This window comes from Anolis carolinensis, chromosome 2 (assembly GCF_035594765.1).
Source record: "Anolis carolinensis isolate JA03-04 chromosome 2, rAnoCar3.1.pri, whole genome shotgun sequence".
NCBI lineage: Eukaryota > Metazoa > Chordata > Lepidosauria > Squamata > Dactyloidae > Anolis > Anolis carolinensis.
Genome location: NC_085842.1, coordinates 215,133,389 through 215,158,045, shown reverse-complemented (window position 1 = coordinate 215,158,045; position 24,657 = coordinate 215,133,389). Strand labels below are relative to the sequence as shown.

At 40.3% G+C, this 24,657-nt stretch overlaps 1 protein-coding gene across 2 annotated transcripts in view; it reads right to left on the bottom strand.

Annotated features, from left to right (window-relative positions):
* Nucleotides 1-12,536: 12,536 nt before the first annotated feature.
* b4galt1 (beta-1,4-galactosyltransferase 1) overlaps nt 12,537-24,657 on the bottom strand; it is a 66,331-nt gene continuing 54,210 nt past the window's right edge. For both annotated transcript variants that reach the window (XM_008116626.3, XM_003224648.4), the window contains 2 exons: nt 17,783-17,887; nt 12,537-15,458 (listed from right to left, as the gene is read on the bottom strand). In XM_008116626.3, coding sequence (XP_008114833.1) covers nt 15,323-15,458; nt 17,783-17,887 — 241 coding nt within the window. In that variant the 3' untranslated portion in view covers nt 12,537-15,322. The remainder of the gene's footprint in view (nt 15,459-17,782; nt 17,888-24,657) is intronic.

The window sequence follows — 24,657 nt, the reverse complement described above, 5'->3', positions numbered from 1 at the left end:
TGACCACGTTGCCTGTTCTTTGTAAACGGTGTCAAAGTCCATGTGCTCGCGCCTAGAATCGCTGGCAGTAATTGTCTCATTAATGGAGAAGCCTTGCATCAGTGATGCCAAAATTTAATTGAGGCAGGAAGATAGGATGCAAAACACATAAGTAAATACGACATACAAGCTTAATTCCATCAGGCCGTTTTCTTTTTAGTCCAGGAAAATGAAGGTAAGCAGGGGGAAAAAAGCAATATAGGAAAATAGCTTTTTTATTTTTATTTTTTTTACTGCTGATAGCTTTCTGTTGTTATTAAATTCTCTCTAACTAAAGGTTTTACCCTGACGTTAAATCTCTGGGGGTTGGTGCTCATCTCCATTTCTAAGCCGAAGAGCCAGTGTTGTCCATAGACGCCTCCAAGGTCATGTGGCCAGCATGACTGCATGGAGCGCAGTTACGTTCCCGCTGGAGTGGTACCTATTGATCTACTCATATTTGCATATTTTCGAACTGTTTGGTTGGCAGAAGCTGGGGCTCACCCAACTCCCCGGATTCGAACCACCCACCTTTCGGTCAGCAAGTTCAACAGCTCAGTGGTTTAATCTGCTGCACCCCACAAAATTCTCTCTACTCATTTTATTTTATTCTTTTGGAAATGTTACATGCTTTATCTCACAGACAGCCTTTGGTCTTACTGTCACTATTGATCCTCACTTTGCTGGTGCTGTCTATGTGCCTCCTAAAGCAGGACATTTGTCTATGTTTGATCTCTGAAGTCTTAGATCTGATCCTAAATAACAAAATCAAGCCTCATATGTTCAGTGTCTGCATACTAGGGCAAACAAAAGTTGTTTACTCTTGTAAATTGAAATAGTTATAATATCTAACCACCAGTTTAATGTATCTCAATCATCAAAATAACATATTAAACAATTAATAGTAGTTAACAAAGTAAAGGATTGAGTATATAAACTTGTTGTGAATTCTCCCTTCTGTGGGAGGTTTCTAGTCCAGACAAAACTATGCCGTTTTTGTCTTGGTTGTAACTTGAGTTCAAAAAGTCAATATTTACTTGAAATATATTTGTGATGTTCTTGAAGATGCCAAAAATACAACCCGGGGACCCTTGTTGTCTATTTCAACAAGTTTATATACTCAGTCCTTTACTTTGTTAACTACTACAGTATTAATACGGTAGAGTCTCACTTATCCAACACTCGCTTATCCAACATTCTGGATTATCCAACGCATTTTTGTAGTGAATGTTTTCAATATATCGTGATATTTTGGTGCTAAATTCATAAATACAGTAATTACTACATAGCATTACTGCATATTGAACGACTTTCTCTGCCAAATTTGTTGTCTAACATGATGTTTTGGTGCTTCATTTGTAAAATCATAACCTAATTTGATGTTTAATAGGCTTTTCCTTAATGCCTCCTTATTATCCAACATATTCACTTATCCAACATTCTGCCGGCCCATTTATGTTGGATAAGTGAGACTCTACTGTATGTTACTTTGATGGTTGAGATACATTAAAACTGGTGGTTAGATATTATAACAATTTCAATCAGTATTTACAGGAGTAAACAACTTTTGTTTGGTACTATAAATAGTTATCTGTGCTGATAGTGCATACTAGGGCAAACATGTTGGCTCAGAATTGTTACCATGAACCTTCGTGAAGCTTCTAGCTGTCTACAAAGTTGCTTTTGGTATAAGCAGCGACTTGACTAATATTAAGCAAAAAGTGTGTGCTAGAAATAATATCATATGAAAGCTTATTGGCACAACCTGAGGATCACAACCATGTATAGCGAAGACATCTGCCCTTGCGCTTTGCTACTCTGTTGCTGAGTACGCATGCGCAGTGTGGAATATGTCTCACCACATTAAAACAGTGGACGTCGCTCTTAATGAGACATGCTGCATTATCACAGGATTTCTATAACCTACACAACTTGAGAAATTATACTGTTTAGCCAGTATTGCAACACCTGACATCCATTGCGAAGTAGCACCCTGTAATGAAAGGATCGAGGCAGTGACATCCTCTGTTCGGATATCAGCTAACATGCCAATGCTTTAAATCAAGAAATGTCTTCCTAAGATCTACAGAGACATTCACAGGAACACCTCAGCAAGCAAGAGTCCAAAAGTGGCAGGTTAAAACCCAGAACCTCACTTCATGGCTGATACTGGATGAGAGAATCCTTCCTGGGCACACAGAAGATTGGGTAACTTGGAAGGCACTGAACAGATGGCGCTCTGGCATCATGAGATACAGAGTTAGTCTTAAGAAATGGGGCTACAAACTGGAGTTCAAGCCATGCGAATGTGGAGAAGAGCCCTGCCCCATGCACAATGGAGGACCTTCTTACAGCAACACCAGAGGCACTTTGACTTCTGGTCAAAGGAAATCTAGTAAACACGTTTTATGTTTTATATTTTATACTGTATTTAATTGGTTGTATTTTTATATGTTGTTGTTTTTAACGATGTATCGGCATCGAATTGTTGCCAATTGTACGCCGCCCTGAGTCCCTCCGGGTGAGAAGGGCGGGATAGAAATAATTGAAATAAATAAATAAATAGTATAATGTCAAGTTTTTAACTTTGTTTGTTTGTATGTATTTTTAATACATTATAACTGTACCCTCAATTCACTTTTGAGACAATAAAAATACTACTGATAGGTTTCTGTTGTTTACTCATTTTATTTTATTCTTTTGGAAATGCTACTGCTTTCCTTTAAAATGTCATGCTTTATCTCACAGATAGCTTTTGGCCTTGCTGTCACTATTAATTCAGCATTGACCCTTGCTTTGCTGATGCTGTCAACGTGCCTCCTACAGCAGGACATTTGCCTATTTTTGATCTCTGAAATCTTAGATCTGATCCTAATGAACAAAATCAAGCCTCATATGTTCAGTGTCTATGTACTAGGACAAACATGTTGGCTCAGAGTTGAGCCTTCGTGAAGCTTCTAGCTGTCTACAAATAGAAACCAATTGCCTAGTTTCTAACAGACCTCACAACTTCTGAGGATGCCTGCCCTGAGATGTGGGCGAAACATCAGGAGATAATGCTTTTGTCCAGGGTGCAAGAAAGAACTCTTGTCTGTATGAGGCAAGTGTGAATGTTGCAACTGGCCACCTTAGATGTGGGTGAAACGTCAGGAGAGAATGCTTCTGGAACATGGCCATACAGCCCGGAAAACTCACAGCAACCCAGAAACCAATTGGGTTTAATTGATTCTTATATTCAAGAGGGCCAACATCCAACGTGCGTCAGATGTGACGGAAAAATGCAAATACTCCAGCTTCGCTAGCTAATGCTGGTAATATGTATGCAGTTCTGGTCTGGTAACTAATCCATATACATATCTAATGTATAACTACAGGCTATTCAGTAACCTATTGCTTGTTTTCAGCATCTAAATTTGTAAAAACAGAATGAAAAGAATGTTTGCTTCGGGATGGACTGGTTAGAAATTCTGAGCAGCTTTTGCTCATGCCTTTGGCAATATGGCACAGGGTATGTGCCTGCTGTGGCCAATTTACAACAAATTATTCCTTGGCTCTACCAGCATTTCTGGAACAGGACATTCTGATTTCCCTTCATTTTGGGCTTGTGGTTATCCATAATCTGAAAAAGCTGGAATAAAAAAAGTGCTTGGGAACAGCAGATTGTGGGCTTTTAATGCCAGGAGCCGAACTGAACATCTGAGGCTCAGGTATTTGCCCAGCGATCTTATCATGACCCAGAATATACTGTCCTAAGATTGGCTGGTAGCCAGGGGCAATGTGTCTGGCAGTCCCAATATGCACTGAATTCCCGAGAAGACAGAACGAGATTTTCAAGGACTCAGAGATAAGATTGCAAGAGCAAGTATCGACAAGACTCCTTCTCTCATTCACGGAACTGTGCAGAAGGAAGTGCACAAAGGTTGAAGAATAAATTGTATTCGGTGAAAAGACATTCCTTCCAACTGTCCTGATTTGGGAGGGGCAGTGCCTATTAAGATCTCTGTCATCCCACTTTTTCAGCAGCTTTTAAAATGTCACAGTTTCTCAATCCTTCTCCCACTTTCCCCCTTTGTCCTGGCTTCAATTCAGTTGTTGCTAAGAAGTGCAAACTTCAAAAGTAGTTTGGGCTCAATTATCTTAGCAGGGGAGGAAAAAAGGGAGCCAAATCATGCCCTTACCAGTATGCTCAGGCAAAGTAAATTACTGCATCTACTCTTAGTTTTAAGGAGCCTACGGTGGCTCAGTGTGTTAAAGCTCTGAGCTGCTGAACTTGCAGACCGAAAGGTCCTAGGTTCAAACCTGGGGAGCAGAGTGAGCACCCGCTGTTAGCTCCAGCTTCTGCCAACCTAGCAGTTCGAAAACATGCCAATGTGAGTAGATCAATAGGTACTGCTCCGGCAGAAAGGTAACGGTGCTCCATGCAGTCATGCCAGCCACATGACCTTGGAGGTGTCTACGGACAACGCCGGCTCTTTGGCTTAGAAATGGAGATGAGCACCAACCCCCAGAGTCAGACATGACTGGACTTAACATCAGGGGAAACCTTTACATTTACCTACTCTTAGTTTATATGGTCTTCCTCGTTAAAAATTATTTGGCATCTTGACCATATTCTGATTTTGTTATACATGTCCCAGTTTTCATTTGAAAGACATGAAAAAGACATGAAATTCCATAAGTTTTCTTTGATTTGTTCAACTTATCTGGATTTAGAACAGGCCGAGGAACTAGAGAGCAAATTGCCAATATCCGCTGGATAATGGAGGTGGGCAGAGAGTTTCAGAAAAACATCTATTTCTGTTTTATTGACTATTCTAAATGACTGTGTGGACCATAATAAATTGTGGCATGTTCTTGGTGGTATGGGGATACCAAGTCACCTTGTCTGTCTCCTGAGGAATTTGTATAATGACCAAGTAGCAACAGTAAGAACGACCATGAAACAACAGACTGGTTCAAGGAAAGGAGTATGACAGGGCTGTATACTCTCATCCTACCCATTCAACTTGTATGCAGAACACATCATGCAACGTGCTTGATAAATCCAAGGCTGGAGTTAAAATTGTTGGAAGAAATATTAACAACCTCAGATATGCAGATGATACCAACTTGATGGCTGAAAGCAAAGAGGAGCCGAGGAGCCTTCTAACCAAACTGAAAGAAGAAAGTGCAAAAGCCGGGCTGCAGTTAAACATCAAGAAAACCAAGATGATGTCAACCAGACTGATTGATAACTGGCAAATAGAAGGAGAAAACATGGAGGCAGTGACAGACTTTATATTTCTAGGCACGGAGATTACTGCAGACACAGACTGCAGCCAGGAAATCAGAAGATGTTTACTTCTTGGGAGGAGAGCAATGGCCAACCTTGATAAAATAGTGAAGAGTAGAGACGTCACACTGGCAACGAAGGTCCGCATAGTGAAAGCAATGGTATTCCCCATAGTAACCTATGGATGTGAGAGCTGGACCATAAGGAAGGCTGAGCGAAGGAAGTTGGAGGAAAATTCTGAGAATGCCTTGGATCGCAAGAAGATCCAACCAGTCTACACTTCAGGAAATAATGCTCGTCTGCTCACTGGAAGGATACTAGAGGCAAAGTTGAAGTACTTTGGCCACATAATGAGAAGACAGGAAAGTTTGGAGCCATAGATGTGGGCGAAACATCAGGAGAGAATGCTTCCGGAACATGGCCATGCATCCCAGAAAACTCACAGCAACCCAGGAATCATACTGTGCATTGATTGTCCTCAGTACACATAAGGGTATGTGTCTCAACATTTTTGAAGTCCTCTCTGATTGAAAACTAAACCACTATTTCACAATATTTCATGCTGATGTGTTGTATTCAGTGTTCAAAAATGATAAAAAATGGATCCAAATACAGAATCAATCACCTCTATTGAATTTCCACATCAGCCCAGCTGCTCCTTGAATTCTGCTGTTCAGGCAACATAGACCAAAATCTATTATTTTTAGTCAAATACAACAGATTGCAAAAGTAAATAAAGATGAAAAACAGTAAGAAAAAATTAATTGATTCCAGCAATACCAACAACTGCATTGCTTCAGAAATATTTTTATTTTGTCATTTAAAAAAGAGGCTCACGGTTCTGAAACATGGATATACCAATTATAATTGAATTATTTTTCATAGACTGCCAGTAGAGAAGTCTGCAGTTGTACAGCCAGATGGTATCTGATAAGGAATAAAACATGATAGTGTAGCACCTTGGATCATTAACATGTCCTGAAGGCTCCTGTGGTGATTTTATATCTTGCCACATGTTTTTCCAAACTGAATTGTCAGCAAAATTAGGGTATTTTCCATAGTATTTTAAGCAGTATGTACATAAGATGTGTTGTCGAAGGCTTTCATGGCCGGAATCATCCAGTTTTCCAAGCTGGATGGCCATGTTCCAGAAGCATTCCCTCCTGACGTTTCGCCCACATCTATGGCAGGCATCCTCAGAGAGAGAGAGAGAGAGAGAGAGAGAGAGACCCTGGTGACGCAGCGAGTTAAACCACTGAGCTGCTGAACTTGCTGACCGAAAGGTTGGTGGTTCGAATCTGGGGAGCTGAATGAGCACCCGCTATTAGCCCCAGCTTATGCCAACCTAGTAATTCGAAAACATGTGAGTGTGGGTAGATCAATAGGTACTGCTCCGGTGGGAAGGTAACGGTGCTCCATGCAGTTATGCTGGTCACATGACCTTGGAGGTGTCTACAGACAACTCTGGTTCTTTGGTTTAGAAATGGAGATGAGCACCAACCCCAGAGTCTGACATGATTGGATTTAATGTCAGGGGAAAACCTTTACCTTTTACTTGTTATATATATTCCTAGAAGAGTTATAATGGGGAAAAGGTGTCAGATAGAGATAAACTTTAAAATGTACCTGTACATACAAATTCATCTTAAGAACAAACCTACAGAACCTATCGTTTGTAACTTGTGGACGGCCTATACACATCTCACAACCTCTGAGGATGCCTGCCATAGATGTGGCGAAACATCAGGAGAGAATGCTTCTGGAACATGGCCATACAGCCCGGAAAACTCACAGCAACCCGGTAATTTGGGCCATGAAAGCCTTTGACAATAGGAGTTTAGCTTGATGTTAAAGAGAAGTTTAAGAACTTTACAGATTTAGATGTTGAGTTTGAGGGTGGGAAGTCAACATTTATTCTTCTGGGAGTAGAAGAATAGTTTAGCTGTGTGTAGTGTTAGTTATCTTTATTTGGGGTATTTTATTTTTTATCTTTAGTTTATAATAGTGGTAGATAAGAGTTGTTTACATTTTTCTCTTAAGTATGTCTGTGTTATTATTTTAGTATAGTTTTTTTTAGTATGCATTTACCGGGGCTACGGTAGCACAACAGGTAAAACTTGTAGCTGCAGGAAATCTGCTGACTGGAGGGTTGGCAGTTGAAAGACATGAAACTGGGGTGAGCTCCTACTGTCAGCCCTAGCTTTAAGTAGCCCCTGATGGTGCAGCAGGTTAAAATGCTGAGTTGCTGAACTTTCTGACCCAAAGGTCGGTGGTTTGAATCTGGGCAGCGGGGTTAGCTCCCGCTGTTAGACCCGGTCTGCCAACCTAGCAGTTTGAAAACATGCAAATGTGAGTAGATCAATAGGTACTGCTCTGGTAACGGTGCTCCATGCAGTCATGCTGGCCACATGACCTTGGACAATGCTGGCTCTTCGGCTTAGAAATGGAGATGAGCACCAACCCCTAGAGTCGGACACAACTAGACTTAATGTCAGGAGAAAACCCAACCTTAACCTCTGCCAACCTAGTGATTCGAAAGCATGCAATGTGAGTAGAACAATAGGTACCACCTTGGCCAGAAGGTAAAAGGGTGCCCCATGTGGACATGCAGGCAAAATACGATCAGAGATGTCTACAGACAACAGGCTCCTCGATATGGAAAAATGGAACAAGACACCTCCCCATGGCCGGAGTTTATCTTCCTCCAGGGAGATAAAGTGGAATATAAATAAAGTGTATTATCAAAGTAACAATAGGGTTCAGGCCCGTATCTTCCATTGCTAAGCAGTGCAGGAACAAGGAATGGTGTAATCGCTTTCATGCCGCTAAAATTCAAGTTCAGGAAATCTAATTTTGAATGCAAGTGTCAGACCAGAAATGGGACATACCAGTTTCAGTAATATTCGCTGCTGAGTGACAAGGCTTCAAAGAGGAAAAGAGTTAGTAATATAAACAGGAAACCAAACCTGGGTTGGGAAGAATCTGGAGATTAATATGTAAGAAAAAACATTTTCTATTCTCAAAAACATCAGCTTTATTTTGAAAGTATTTAATGCTGTGACGTGTCAAGACAAAAATCATCGTACAGCAACAAGTGAAAGACTCAGCCAATGCAGGCTGCTTCTCATCCGTTCCCCCTTTCTCTTCCATGACCATATTTTAAGGCACTTTAGTCCAAAACTTTGAAGCTGAGCTACAATCCGTTCTCAGAGAATTCAATATGGGGTTGTTGTATGTTTTCCGGGCTGTATGGCCATGTTCCAGAAGTATTCTCTCCTGACGTTTTGTCCACATCTATGGCAGGCATCCTCAGAGGTTGTGAGGATGCCTGTCATAGATGTGGGCGAAACATCAGGAGAGAATACTTCTGGAACATGGCCATACAGTCCGGAAAACATACAACAACCCTGTGATCCCGGCCATGAAAGCCTTCGACAACACATTAATTCAATATGGTTTCTATGGGCATTTTCCTTGATCTTCACATGCATGTATACACACACACACACTTTTATACATACAGTAAAGCTATGTATGTATACATTAAACAGTTGCTTGCATAGAATGGGAAATGGTAGGCTAAAAAGAATATTGTACTGTTCAAAGACCAGCTTACACTAGACTCAGACTGAACAAGGTTTTATAACTAGGGAGGAGTTGTGTTAGACTGTATTTAAACAAGATTTTAAATGCTTGTTTCTTAAAAGGCTACAGGCAGAGAGATGGTAGTTCCTCCATTTACCCTGAAAGGCAGTTTCGAAGTTGAGTAATTCCTCACCATGCAGACGATCGTCTTATCCCTCTGTTTGAGCTTTTATTGGGTTTAGAAGGTAATAAAGCCCCTTATTCTGAAAACCTAGAAGCTGTGGTGGTGCAATGGGTTAAGCCCATGTGAACTGCTGACCTGAAGGTTGGGTTGCTGACTTGAAGGTTTTTGGTTCGAATCCGCAAGACGGGGTGAGCTTCTGTCAGCTCTAGCTTGCGGAGACTTGAGAAAAGCTCTCAGTACCATATTTGGGCATCCCCTGGGCAACGTCTCTGTAGACAGCCAATTCTCTCAGACCAGAAGCCACTTGCAGTATGTTCTCAAATTGCTTCTGACACGTTTAAAAAAATCCTGATAACCTGTTTGAACTGAGGGGATATTGGGGCTAAAGAAATGCCACACTTCCACCATAGGATGTCAAGGGTCTCCTGAAAATCTTGATATCTTATTTTAAGAAAAACACAAACACAACATTGACGCTGAAATACAACACCACCTGAGTTCCGCGAGTGCAGCATTTCTACAAATGAAGCAGAGAGTGTTTGAGGATCAGAACATCCGTAGAGACACCAAGGTGCTTGTTTATAAAGGTATTTCCTCCCAACCCTGCTCTACGCCTATTTTAAGAAAAGCACAAACACGATCCTAAGGTCTTTGAAAGTCACAGGACTTTGGCATGTATTTTGCTCTGCATACATGCGTTTTGAGTAAGCACGGGTAATGTAAATACCTAAAAAGCTTAATTCAATTTCCAGAAGATGGGGACTCCAGAAGCTGTCTCAGATCTAGAAAGACAAATAGTGAGCAATGGGCGGCTCCTCATTTTTGAAAGAGCCATTACAATAGCAATGTGAATGAAGAGCCAGTGCACATTGCATGGACAAGATGAGCACAGAAGGCTCTCAGAGACCGGCTCATAAACTTTTTATGACGCTGAGTCTCCTCTCAACCTGACAACAGCCTTGGCTACATAGGTGACCAATTTTCGCACTGTACTCGATGCAGACTCTAGTGCATGCCGTTGAACGTGGTATTTCCTACTTCCATAACTCGCAAACCCAGAAAATAGCAAGGAGTAGGACAAGGCTATCGAGGTCTAAGGAATATTACATTCAAAATACAAATGGCAGAGTCTGGATTTCTTCCAAATGCTGATGGGAGTGTGTACAGGAGAGCCCGAAACAAATGCCATGTCAACATTTCTCCCCATTAAGCAATGCTAAGGGAGCCCTTTCTTCGCAATCTGCCCAATGCTGAGTTTTTAAAAACAACTCAGTGACCTCTCAAGGTCAAGGTACATTCCAGACTCGGTTCAGGGAGGAAATGAGCCTCAGATTACGATTTCCCTGCCCAGTAGTAAAAAGCTAAGCTTTTGGCTCAGTACGTTTAAATAAATAAAAGCAACAAACTGTATATGCATAAAAGAGAGACTATCAACAAAGCACACAAACACTTCAAAAAAGAAATAACAACCAGATAAATGAAAATGTGACACCGTTCTTTGTACAGTCTCCTTTCAGTTGGCACAATTTGTACAAGCCAGAGTATCTTCAGTTTAGGATATGCATGGGCTAGTCACAAAGTATTCGCTCTGGAATGAGAATATTATCCTTTTTTAAATACTCTTGCTGCAAGATTAATGGTGATATTTATTCCTGATGTGTTGAGACAGCACTCAGAAGAGTTACTTTTGGGGGGAAACAGCTTGAAGAATCAACCAACTAGCACGATTATTGCTAATGCTTGCTCTTGAAGGTGTTTGGAAGTTGAAGTCTCTATTGGTGGTTCTCAAGCTGTGGGTCCCCAGGTGTTTTGGCCTACAACTCCCAGAAATCCCAACTAGGAGATAGAACTCTTGTCTGTGTGAATGTTACAATTGAGACCTCACAGCATTTGAGGATGCCTTCCATAGATGTGGGCAAAACATCAGGAGAGAATGCTTCTGGAACACGGCCATACAGCCCGGAAAACTCACAGCAACCCAACTGTGTAATTGTGATCAGAATTAAGCCCCTCTAAATCCCAGATTTATCTTCTTACCCCAGATTATCTGGCAGTGTAGACTCATATAATCCAATTTAAAGCAGAATGCATAGTTGTGGACTATAGCACAATTACAGTATCAGCTGTATGAGAGAAGGCACTATGGAAGAAGGGTGCTCAATGTGTAAAAGGCACCATGATGTAATGGGTTGACTGAAAAGACATGTGGCAGCAGCTGATTGGCTAGGTGTGCCAGGAAACAACATTCTGACTGGCTACTCTCTCTGGCTTGCTGCTGAGTATGCACTTTTCACGTCAGAGAGCGCTGACTGGAAACAGCCAGGAAATTAATGGCTGCCGACTCTCTGAAGCATGATCATTTTTAAGGCAATGAGGCATATTTATAGACTGTTTTAAAAGGACTGTTTATTCCCCCTGTTCTCTGTAAAAATCTGAGAGACTACTGTATATATTGTTGCTCTCTTTGATCTATTGAACTGAAGTAAAGTTACTGTTACTTATTTTACAAACCTGAGTGGCACGTTATTACACTGAAGGGTAAACTTTGGTTCAGAAGCCATGGTAAAGCTTATTTATTTATATTTACAACCTCCAACACTCAAAAGCAAATAGATGAGTGGAAGATGACTGGAGGGAGCAGTTTCTTGGAACTGTGGTTCTAAAAGTACAGTAGAGTCTCACTTATCCAAGCTAAACGGGCCAGCAGAAGCTTGGATAAGCGAATATCTTGGATAATAAGGAGGCATTAAGGAAAAGCCTATTAAACATCAAATTAGGTTATGATTTTACAAATTAAGCACCAAAACATCATGTTATACCACAAATTTGACAGAAAAAGTAGTTCAATATGCAGTAATGTTATGTTGTAATTTCTGTATTTATGACTTTAGCACCAAAATATCATGATATATTGAAAACATTGACTACAAAAATGGCTTGGATTATCCAGAGTCTTGGATAAGCGAGGCTTGGATAAGTGAGACTCTACTGTAACTTTTCCAAGTTCTGCATGGAACAAAGTTTGATAAGTATACTTTCCTCCCATTATAGCTCAGCATCATGGAGTCTTCTCTCTCAATTTGTGTAGAGAAGTGTTTCTCAACCTGTGGGTCCCCAGATGTTTTGGCTTTCAACTCCCAGAAATTCTAACAGCTGGTAAACTGGCTGGGATTTCTGGGAGTTGTAGGCCAAAACATCTGGGGACCCACAGGTTGAGAACCACTGGTGTAGATGAACAGCAAGTAGCTTCTCAGTGGCCATGTTGCTGGATGAATGGGTCTAAATAGCCAAATAGGTTTGCAAACCCATATTCAAGTGGAATATAAATATATATTTAAGAATAAATGTGAAGAAAATGCAAGGGGGAATAAAGATTTTGAGGTTTGAAAATAAGGATTTCAACTTGATAAATCTAGCTGAACCTTCCACCCGCAGACACACTAGGAAGTTGTGGAGAGAAAAATGCTGACATCCAAACAGATTCATACTCAACTATATTAAAAGTTTACAAAAATAATCTTATTCCTGAAAGACACAGAAGATATACATATTTTTTAAGGCACACCTTTGCCACCATTTAAGTATCAGCCCATTGGAAGATTGAACAGGCCAGTGCACAAGGTGAGTATACAATCAAGTCTGATTCCAACATGACTTTGCCTACAGTTTACTTTGGCGGCATTCATGTGCTGCTTTATGGTGCAATTAAGATGTACATAACTTCACTAAACATCATGTTCTTCACACGTTTGCAACGATAAAATTTAACAGCAGCACTTCAAGTTTTACACACTGCAAGAAAGAAAATCTGTTTGACCTTTATACATTATTTAGACCTTTAAGATAGTAAACATCTGACAAGACTTTTTTTTTCAAATGAAGAGGGCCACTTTAAGAGCCCAGAATTCCAAACTAGTTGCCATTTCTTGGTAGGAACACTAAAAAGCAAAATTAAATTATCTATTCACAGAAGGCAATCCAGGTGTCATCAGGGGGTACAAGTCACACCAGGTGACTTCTTTAAAGGGACTAAGGAAAGCAGTCAAGTAATAGTAACTGCCCCACCCTGCTCCTTCTTACATGAATGCATACATATGCACTATACACCAGTGGTTCTCAACCTGGGGTTCCCAGATATTTTGGTCTACAACTCCCCGAAATCCCAGCCAGCTTACCAGCTGTTAGGATTTCTGAGAGTTGAAAGCCAAAAACATCTGGGGACCCCAAGTTGAGAACCACTGACATACATGCACAATCTCAAGAGGCAGCAGGAGTACACTTGAAGATTCTGATATTTAGTTACAATATTATGATCTGGTCTGGTAAGGATGACACCACAAGTTAATGCACCTGATGACACTAACTCTAGTGACACCTCTGATCCAGGAGCAGGATTTGTGTTAGTTATGACACTGGGCAAATGTCAAGAACAATTTTAGTTATCGACTTCTATTAGTTTTAGAACAGTGGTTCTTAACCTGTGGGTCCCCAGATGTTTTGGCCTACAATTCCCAGAAATCTCAGCCAGTTTACCAGCTGTTAGGATTTCTGGGAATTGAAGGCCAAAAACATCTGGGGACCCACAGGTTGCAGACCATTGACATACATGCACAATCTCAGGAGGCAGCAGGAGCAGTAATACAGACACTTGAAGATTTTGGTATTTCAGTTACAATAATATGATCTAGTCTGGTAAGAAGGACACAAGTTAATGCACCTGATGACACTAACCCTAGTGACACTTCTGATCCAGGAGCAGGATTTGTGTTAGTTATGACACTGGGCAAATGTCAAAACACAGTTATAGTTATCAACTTCTATTTGTTTTAGAACAGCGGTTCTCAACCATTGGTCTCCAGATGTTTTTGGCCTACAACTCCCAGAAATCCCAGCCAGTTTACCAGCTGTTAGGATTTTTGGGAGTTGAGGGCCAAAACATCTGAGGACACACAGGTTGAGAACCACTATTTTAGAAGGTGTGGTTATAAACTAAACATAGATAAAGGGATCAACACCAAACTGGTGGAGGGAGAGCCTACTTGTTCGACTCATAAGCCACATGTGGCTACACTACTGATTTCTGGCTCATTATTTTTCTACAATTTTCAGTAGCATTCAGGCTGCCTGGTAAGGATGCTGGGGGCGGGGATGGCAGTGGTGAACGCCTACTCTCTATTTAATAAGGTGCTATTGTATATGGTCTCTGGTATATTTAGTTGATGCCCCTGAGATTTTTAAGCTACCTGTTGTTTGTGCTTGCCCTTAAACCAGACATGAGCAAACTTCGGCCTTCCAGGTGTTTTTGGATTTCAACACCCACAATTCCTAACAACCTACTGGCTGTTGAAGTCCAAAACACCTGGAGGGCCAAAGTTTGCCCATGCGTGCCTTAAACCCTGCCAATATGTTCTGTGTGCAAGGGTGGCCCCCCACAAGTGGAGACTGGAGCTATGTCGAGCTATTTTGCAGCAAACAGTCCGGATTTCTCAACACCTCCTCAGCTAGAGAAACAGAATTTATGGCCATCTCTTCCTTTAGTCAGGCATGTTCTTGGAAGGAAGGAAGGGAAAACAACTGACTGCTATTATACAAAAATGAAATGATTCAGTCTTTGAGAAAGGGTGATTTAGCAAATCTTGTAAACTCATACAACCTTAGCAGCATTTTCCAGTCCTTCATACTGTAACCACAGCAGTGAATTAAATAAATGTTGCCTAATTTCAAAATTAAACGGGGAGATGGAGAAGCTGATGTAACTGTTAAATGCATCATAATTTATGAAGACAGTAATGTTTTCCAAATTGTCTGCAAATATTATTTCACATGGATAGCACTCTAGTGAACATATAGAGCCCAATCCACTGAAAACCTATAATGTTACTCTCCAATGAGTCGAATGGAAACCACACAGAAGCACAATAGTGCTTGGTTATAGTTTTCTTTCTTTTCCAGCGGTCTTGCAGAGGAGGATTTCCCAGCGTATCAAGCATGTGTCTCCACCTGAAAATTCTCTGAAAATTGACATCTTTACAAAGTTTTATGCATAGTTTCTAAAGCAGAAAGAAAAGGAGAAAGGTTTCTGCAGCAAAGTTTGGGATTAAAATTCTTTTTCAGTTCAAAAAGGTGAAAGAAAGGCCCCAATACGGCAAATCAAGGCATCTGTGTTCATGTTGATTGTAATAAAAATAGCAAATATAACATATTGATGGAATGAGCAGTCCCTGGGCACGCAAAGTCTCCGACTCTCCTGTGTCTCTGTTGCACTAGCTTTTTGGGGATCCAATATCCACTGTGATTTTTGTATACAACGGAAATCTCTCAGTTTTTTCTACAGTGTAGGTCAGAGTGTTCAACCCATCGGACATCATGGTCTCCTTTGTGTGAGCAATTTTGTTAAACCTGTAAAGACAAGAAAAGGGCACTTGAGATGAACGGTTGACCTGTTCCCAAATTCTTTACCCTCTTGCAAGTGAATTTTAGTGAACTGTTTTTACAAAAATAAAGTTAACATGTGTTCTAACCAAGGTTTGGAGTTAATACAAAGGGTTGGAGGCCTGTAGTGATGCTTCAGGAAGACAGAGGCAGGAGGAGCTAACCAAAAAAATTTCTACCAAAGAATAAGATGATACCCCCACCTGCACCCCATTAAAAAAAGTTAATTTGATTTACAGTTGGATTTTTCTTCTGTACTGAGTATGCGGGAACATTTAATATCCCAAATTTTAAAAATTGTGATACCGTGTTTCCCCGAAAATAAGACCTCCCCAAAGAATAAGACCTAGCAGGGGTTTGGGGGGATTGCCAAATATAAGGCCTCCCCTGAAAGTAAGACCTAGCAACTAAGGCTGCAGCAGAGTTCCATTGGGAAGCATGGCTACGGGGCAGAAGCAGCACTCATTCATACACCGGAGGGAGGGAGCGAGGGAAAGTGCTTGCTTTCTGTGCCTCCTTCCCTCCCTGCCTTGCCTTGCCTTGCCTGTCCCCCAGCCGAGGCTTGAAGAACCTTCCGTGGCTGCTGCCGTTTCTTCCTTCCTTCCGTCTCCCTCCTGGCCATGCTGTCTTGCTTCCCAGAGGCTTCTGATTGGCTCCTGGAGCCTGGGCAAGGGAGGGTGGGAGGGAGGGAAGGAAGAGGGCTTTCGTCCTGCTGCTTTCGCTCCTTAAAGGTATAGGACGCATTGGGATTCTCCTCTCATCTTCCTATCCTATGCCATGAAATTGATTATTTTATACTATTATTCTATTGCCATATTATTATCATCATATTCTGTTACTATTATTATATCCCATTATTATATTATCCTATTAATATATTTTAAATCATTATATTATATTTTTCTATTATTATTATTATATCATTATATTATTATTCTATTATTATTCTATTATATTTTCATATTATTATATTATTATTCTGTTATTATTAAATTCCATTTATATTACCCTATTAATATATTTTATATCATTATATTCTATAATATTATTCTATTATATTATCATATTATTATTTTATTATTATTAGCATATTCTGTTATTATTATATTCCATTTTATATTATCCTATTAATATATTTTATATCATTCTATTCCATTCTATTATTCTATTATATTATCCTATTATTATTATATTATTATGCTATTCTGTTATTATATTCCATTATTATATTATCCTATTAATACCATATTATTATCATTTTCTGTTATTATTATATCCTATATTATATTATCTCATTAATATATTGTATATCATTATATTATTATTATATTATCATATTATTATTATAGTATATTATATTATTCATCATTCATGACTACATTGAAACTAGAATAGAGAGAAATCAGCGTGGAAACCTTGTGAAACCTAAATTGCAAGAGGTACCATAGATTGTTGTACATGTAAATAATGGTAGTAACAAGAAATTCTTGATAGGATTCATAGTTTGTCTGGTTATGCTGGTTTGTGATGGCAACTACTTTACAGTATATAATAAATGTTCATTTTGTTGTTCAACAATAAATGTGAGCTCTTCTTCATGGAAAAATAAGACATCCCCTGAAAATAAGACGTAGTGCATCTTTGGGAGCAAAAATTAATATAAGACCCTGTCTTATTTTCGGGGAAACAGGGTAGAAGCCACTTGAGAACATACTGTTAGTCGCTTCTGGTGTGAGAGAATTGGTCGTCTACAGAGACGTTGCCCAGGGGCCCATGCAGCACAACAAATAGCTAGGGGTTATGGGAGTCAGATACTGGAATCCTGCTGGTTGGTTCCACCTTAAATAGAACTATGGACTCAATTGCTGAAAGATGACTCGACACTCATGTAAATCCAGTTGCTTCAGTGAATCTACTCTAGTTGACTCAATTATGTAAATCCAACTGATTCAATGGGTCTACACCGAATTATCCGGATTTACATAATTGTTGGCTCTCAATTCAATAGTTGAGTCAACTAGACACTCTAGTTTGAATTAGCAGAAGGGTGTCAGATAAATGAGGCTGATTGCCCCTTAATGACTTTGCTGAAAGATCCTTGAACTCTCCTTTTTTGTAGTTAAAGAAATTATTTCTGAATAAATAAACGAAGGGCCTAGGTTTTCAGTGATCAGTTTCACAAACTGTTTATTTTATCAAAACTTTATCATGATTAAATAATTTAAGTAGAAATATAAAAAAATGACTCTTTGAAAATGGAAATGCACAGAATGTGGTGGAAAAAGACTCACCTCTGTGGGTTAGGTTCATTTTTGTGATCTCTTGAATGGCGAATCATTCGACATTTTCCAATTGTAGCGTCTGGGCGAGAAATCCCCATGCCTTTAAAAACTAGTCTGCAAAATTACACAAAAGGAAAGGCTGTTGTATAAAATTACTTACATAAGACTGCCATAGGCCCTACTTCCAGTTTTTATTCTACGCGACAGAAAGAATCACTGGAGCAACAGGCCGTTCCACATCATACAGTTACAGATACATGATTCCATGTTAATTGTCATGAGATGTTGCTATGGCAGTTATAGTGGTATCATAGTGCAATAATAATAATAATAATCATCATCATCATCATCATCATCTTGGTGGCAGAGGACTTTTACAAGTGAAACAAGCAGCCAAAGAAGAAAAACATGAACTGGCAGAATATGTAAAGGAAAATGAAGAACTTGCTTTGATTGAAGTCAAAAATCAGAAACTTCTCAAAGCACAGCAGACAAAGAATCAGTACAAGAAAACCGCACTACAAACTAGAGCTGACAGCTGGCACAACAAAGCATTGCATAGACAGTCCTTGACAAAATTGAAGGAAAAGTTGATAAGGTGAAGACCTGGCTATGGCTCATAAATGGGACACTGAAGAAGGAGACAGAAGACCTGATCCTTGCAGCCCAGGAGCAAGCCATCAGAACAAATGCAATTAAGGTCAAGATTGAAAAATTAGTGAATGATCCAAAATGCAGACTGTGCAGGGAAGCTGATGAAACTATTGATCATATCCTCAGCTGCTGTAAGAAAATTGCATAGACAGACTACAAACAAAGGCAGAACTATGTGGCCCCAATGATTAATTGGAATTTATGTCACAATTACCATCTGCCAGTAGTAAAGAACTGGTGGGATCACAAACCTGCAAAGGTAGTGGAAAATGAGCATGCAAAAATACTGTGGGACTTTCGAATCCAGACTGACAAAGTTTTGGAACACAACACACCAGACCTCATGGTTGTGGAGAAGAAGAAAAAGTTTGGATTACTGATGTCGCCACACCAGGTGACAGTCGAATTGATGAAAAACAACAGGAAAAACTCAGCCGCTATCAGGACCTCAAAATCTTAACTTCAAAGGCTCCGGAATAAACCAGTACAGGTGGTCTCAGCGGTAATTGACAAAATTACGATCTGTCAACTGCAAAAGGCCACTTTACTGGGATCTGCATGCATCATCTGAAAGTATATCACACAGTCCTAAACACTTGGGAAGTGTTTGATTTGTGATTTTGTGATACGAAACCCAGCACATATATCTCGTTTGCTGTGTCATACTATGTCTTTGTGTCAATAATATATTTTATTCATATTCCGTTCTACCTCCCTGAGGGGACTCAGGGCGGATTACAGAACACACATACGGCAAGCATTCAATGCTGTTATACAATTAACAAGGACAGACAATACTCAGACAAAGGGTAAAAGCATTTCCCATCTTATTTCTGGCATCATGGAGGCTGTGCTTGACCCCAGCCACGAGGCAGTTCACTTGCTCCATCTTCTATGCCAAGGAGCTTTGTCCGTCCTTAGATGTCCTCCCAATTGATGCTCTTGAGGATGCCTTTATTGCCTCTCCACTAAAAGTGGTACCTATTTATCTACTCGCATTTCTGCTTCCAATCTGCTAGGTGGGCAGGGAGTTGGGGCTAACGGCAGGTGCTCACCCAGACCCGGACTTGAACTGCCAACCTTTCAATCGGCAGGATTTTTTTTGCAGCTAGCAGTTTAGCCCACTGTGCTAAGCCCGGCCCCGATATAACTGTGCAGTGGGAAAGGGTTTTAAGAAGCAGACCTTGGAAACCAATGAGAAACTGGGACTAATTTGTCACAGCTAACTTATATTCTGTTGATTCTAGGTATTATTAACACTGGACTTAATCTATAAATATCAGATTAGAAGGACATTTCCACTTCACTATCGAAGTTAATTCTGTGTTCACATATTTGAAAGAGGGTAGATTGTAAGGAAAGAAGTTTTTATGAATATGAACAGTTTGGCAATTGAAGCAATCAGGCAAGCAGACTCCCTTTAGCTTAACATTCCTGTTATCAATCTCAGTGTTTATATAAGGGCACCACAGGGGCACTCCTGCTCATGGGTTTTGCTGGCTTTTGGAAGGAGTGTAAGCCACATTTGTTTTTTCTTATATTCAGTGTTGCTGATTTATTTGCTGAGCCTATTTTTTCCCTTCTTCTCCGATTGCTTTTCTGGACTTCATGTTTACATTAGATTTCTAAGCTACCATGAGCCTGGGAGAAATGGCATGGGGGTGTTTACATAAATAGATAAAAGCTAGGAGCTATGTGCCCCCTCATGATAAAAGCTAATCACTATAAAACAGCCCTGGAACAGAATTTCTGCAATATCCTAACCAAGGACTGGAGGGCAGGAAATCAAATTTCCAATCTGTAGTGTAAACAGAAAAAAGCAGGTATTGTTTGTCTGTCAGGGAAGCAGTATTTGCAGTCAAGCCAGGTGTGATAGTTAAGTTACAAGGACATCCTTGGTATCTTCTGGGATTTGTTTCCAGGATACCCTCTCCCCCTTCCATGGATCCCAAAATCTATGGATACTCAAGTCCTGCAGTATAAAATGGCATAGTAAAATGATGTCCCGTATACTGAATAAAATGGTCAAATTAAAGTTTGCTTTTAGGATTTTTTTTAAAGTAAGCTGTGGACAGCTGAAGGCCGATTGCACAGATTGTGCAGCCAGGAGGTGCATAAAATTAAGTGTGAGCTTCATGTGTGTAGAAGGTAAATGCTTTCCTCCTCATAGTAAGAAATTGAAGTGAGCCAATGAAATTAAATAGCAAGTGATGTAGGACAGGATAGATTTAGAAAGTACTCCCCCACAAAGCACAGAGTGATTTTGTTAGTACAAAATGTAGTGGGGACTATCAATTGGATCTTGAAAAGGGAATAAACAAATTCACTGAGGATAAAGCTATCGCAGTTGATTCCAAATCCATCTAAAACATAGATGTGTGCTTTTCACTTTAAGAACAGACCAGCATCTTAAGCTCTGAGGATTACCTGGGAAGGAATCCCACTGGAGCATTGCAGCACATCAAAATACCTGGGAGTTACCCTGGACTATTCTCCGACTTACAAAAAGCACTGCTTGAATATCAAGCAAAAAGTGGGTGCTAGAAATAATATCATACGAAAGCTGATTGGCACAACTTGGGGATCACAACTAGATACAATGAAGACATTAGCCCTTGCGCTTGCTACTCTGCTTCTGAATACGCATGCCAAATGTGGAATACATCTCACTACGTTAAAAAAGTGGATGTGGTCCTTAAAAAAACATGCCACAATATCACAGTGTGTCTACTGTCTCACTGCTGGAGAAATTATACTGTTTAGCCTGTATTGCACCACTTGATATCCGCCAGGAAGCAGCAGCCAGCAATGAAAGGACTAAGGCACTGACATCTCTGGCCCATTCTCAGGACAGTAAATAAAGAACATCACTCAGAAAACAAGGGAATTCCAGTCAGGAAAATAATCAGTGCCAGCTAACACCTCCCAACAAAGGATTCTCCCAGGCAGGAAGCAGCCAGGCTTTGAAGCTGCAAGCCTATTAAATGCTAGTCAAAGTTGCCAATTGCAACATTCACACTTGCCTCAAACAGACAAGAGTTCTTTCTCCCACCCTAGACCTTCCGCAGATATATAAACCCCACTTGCCTAGTTTCCAACAGACCTCACAACCTCTGAGGATGCCTGCCATAGATGTGGGTGAAACGTCAGGACAGAATGCTTCTGGAACATGGCCATACAGCCCGGAAAACTCACAATAACCCAGTGATTCTGGCCATGAAAGCCTTCAACAACACAACTAGTTATTATTTGTGGCTTCATACTTCTTGAGGCTTCATTGTGAGGGCGTCGGAACCTGAATGAAGCCAGATATTTATGTTCTATGGTGAAAATAAGTTGCCCCAGTAACTAATATGATGACTCAACTGCTCTATTTGTAATAGCCTGGGCAGGAACCCAAAATTGAGCAAACTAGCCTTATATAGAAGCAGTTCATAAAATAGCTTTTACCTAAAACAATAGAAATAGAACCGTTCTACAATGAATGTTTCTATTCCCATCCCCAAAAGCTGAGCCAAAAAAAACCCAAAGAGTGAGCAGAATCAAATATGCAAGGACAGAATAGCCTAAATTCAATTGCTAGTCAGTGTATCAATTGCATTTTCCCTTCATTGCAGCAGGAGCTCATGCAAGTATGGGCAAACATCGGCCCTCCAGGTGTTTTGGACTTCAACTCCCACAATTCCTAACAGCTGACCGGTCAACATGCGGATTCAATGGTCACAATGATCCTTGGGTAAGTTGACCCAGTTTTTTTTGCCTAAAATTTCTGTTTACATGTGAGTATATAGAGTATTTGCTTCCAAAGTCCAAAACACCTGGAAAGTCGAAGTATATAGAGTATGTGCTTCCAAAGTCCAAAACACCTGGAGGGCCAAAGTTTGCTCATACCTGAGCTACTGTGATGAGTGGTCTACGGATTAGGCTACAATTCTGGAGAGAGACCAGGGTTCAAGTCCCCACTTGGCCATGCAAATCTACTGGGTAACCTTGAGCAAGACACACTCTTTAGGAAGGCAAAAATAAACCTCCTCTGGACAAATATTGGCAAGAAAACCCTGTGATAGGTTCCTAACAGCAATAACAACAGGAATACAACACATTTCTTTTTATTGTATTGAAAATAACCCAACATCCAGCTCACATACAGGCAGCTGGAATGGAATAACACACTCACAGCTCTCATCTGAGTTAAGAAGAACAACATAGCATGCACTTTAGCAGAATTGTTAAAACCATACAGTGAGCAGCAGCATACTGTCAACTTGAGGTCGAGCAAAATAGACTTCCTGCACTCAACCTAATCTGACCTGCAGCAGGGAGTTCCACAGATCCGGAAAAGAGCCCTGCTGAACCAGCCAACTATGAAATGTGTGTTCCAGCAGCAGTTCTCAATGTGTCCGAATCTCTTCTTCTGCCTCCCCCTCTAACCCTAAATATTGTTAACTAATCCCTAATAAAAATATCAATACCTTTTAACCTTCTCTTCTCATGGTGGTTATTATGTATCTATCTCTTTCTTGACTCCAGCATGAGAGCTTTCCCTTTTTCCACTTGAAACTAGCCTCTCATAATATACTTTCTTCCCTCTCAGGCTGCTGGCGTTTTTGTTAATCCCAGGACCTCCGCAGCCACACATTAACGGATTGACACCAAATTCACACCTCTTCTTTCTGAACTAATCCTAAGCATAACTGCTATCCTGCTTTTTTTGCATTTGGGACTCCTCCACTCCGGGAAACACCTTTATTCCTTTAAGAATCAAATTTAAAGAGACAACAGCTGATTGCAAAAGCAGGCTAATTATGGCTGAGCATTCAGCTCACAGCAAGCAGAGCGTGAAGTGCCATGTGGCTGTAAAGAATTTAGAGCTTAAGAAGCAAACATGCAGAGTTCTGTCTTTAAAATCACAAAAGGTTTGTTTACAAAAAATAATAACTACATTTCTTAATAGTTAAGAACTGGGTCCTAGCTACTCTAACTAAACCCATCACTTTTAGGGTTTCACCTCTCCTGACACACAAGTAGAACAAGATCTCAATACACACAGCACACACCAAGATGTCAAAATAGAAAGTCAAAAGACAAAAAGACATGCACCTGCAAAGTATCGATTCTGTACAACCAATCAGAATGAGAGCAGAAACAGAGAGGAGAGAAGAAATAGATACATTCCAGCTGTCATTCAGGAGACAGGGGAGAAGGGATTTCCCTCAGCATATTCTAAGCTAACTAACTATTCTTCATTGAGGACTGGAGACTTGGGCAGTGTACTGTTGAACTCCAACACTTTGTAGGCTGATCATTGAGTAAACTGAAGAGTTTATAAAATGCAGATTGAAAAAGAGCACACATATTGTTTGTGACTGCAACACCCAGCAGGAATGACTGACAAAGGACTTGGGGGCATATACAGTACTTTGTATCACCATCAGGAATATCCATTTTAGTTTGTCATGAGTTTACATCAGGAGGGAAGTATAATGGCATTGAATGTTTGCCATCTATATGTACCTGTAATCCACTCTGAGTCCCCTTGGGGAGATAGAGCAGAATATAAATAAAGTATATCATCATCATCATCATCATCATCATCATCATCATTGTATTATTATTATTATTATTATTATTATTATTATTTTATTATGACACAGCAAACAAGATAGATATGCTGGATTTCGTATCACAAAATCACAAGTTGAACACTTCCCAAGTGTCGAGGACTGTGTGATGTATTTTCGGATGATGCATGCAGATCCCAGCAGGCTGGCCTTTTGCAGTTGACAGATCGTAATTTTGTCAATGTCTATTGTTTCCAAATGCTGGCTGAGATCTTTCGGCACGGCACCCAGTGTGCCGATCACCACCGGGACCACCTGTACTGGTTTCTGCCAGAGTCTTTGAAGTTCAATCTTGAGGTCCTGATAGCGGCTGAGTTTTTCCTGTTGTTTTTCATCAATGCGACTGTCACCTGGGATGGCAACATTAATGATCCAAACCTTTTTCTTTTCCACAACTGTGATGTCTGGTGTGTTGTGTTCCAGAACTTTGTCAGTCTGGATTCAGAAGTCCCACAGTATCTTTGCGTGTTCATTTTCCTATACTTTTGCAGGTTTGTGATCCCACCAGTTCTTTGCTACTTGGAAGGTGGTACTTGAGGCATAAGTTCCAATGAATCATTTGGGCCACATAGTTGTGCCTCTGTTTGTAGTCTGTCTGTGTGATTTTCT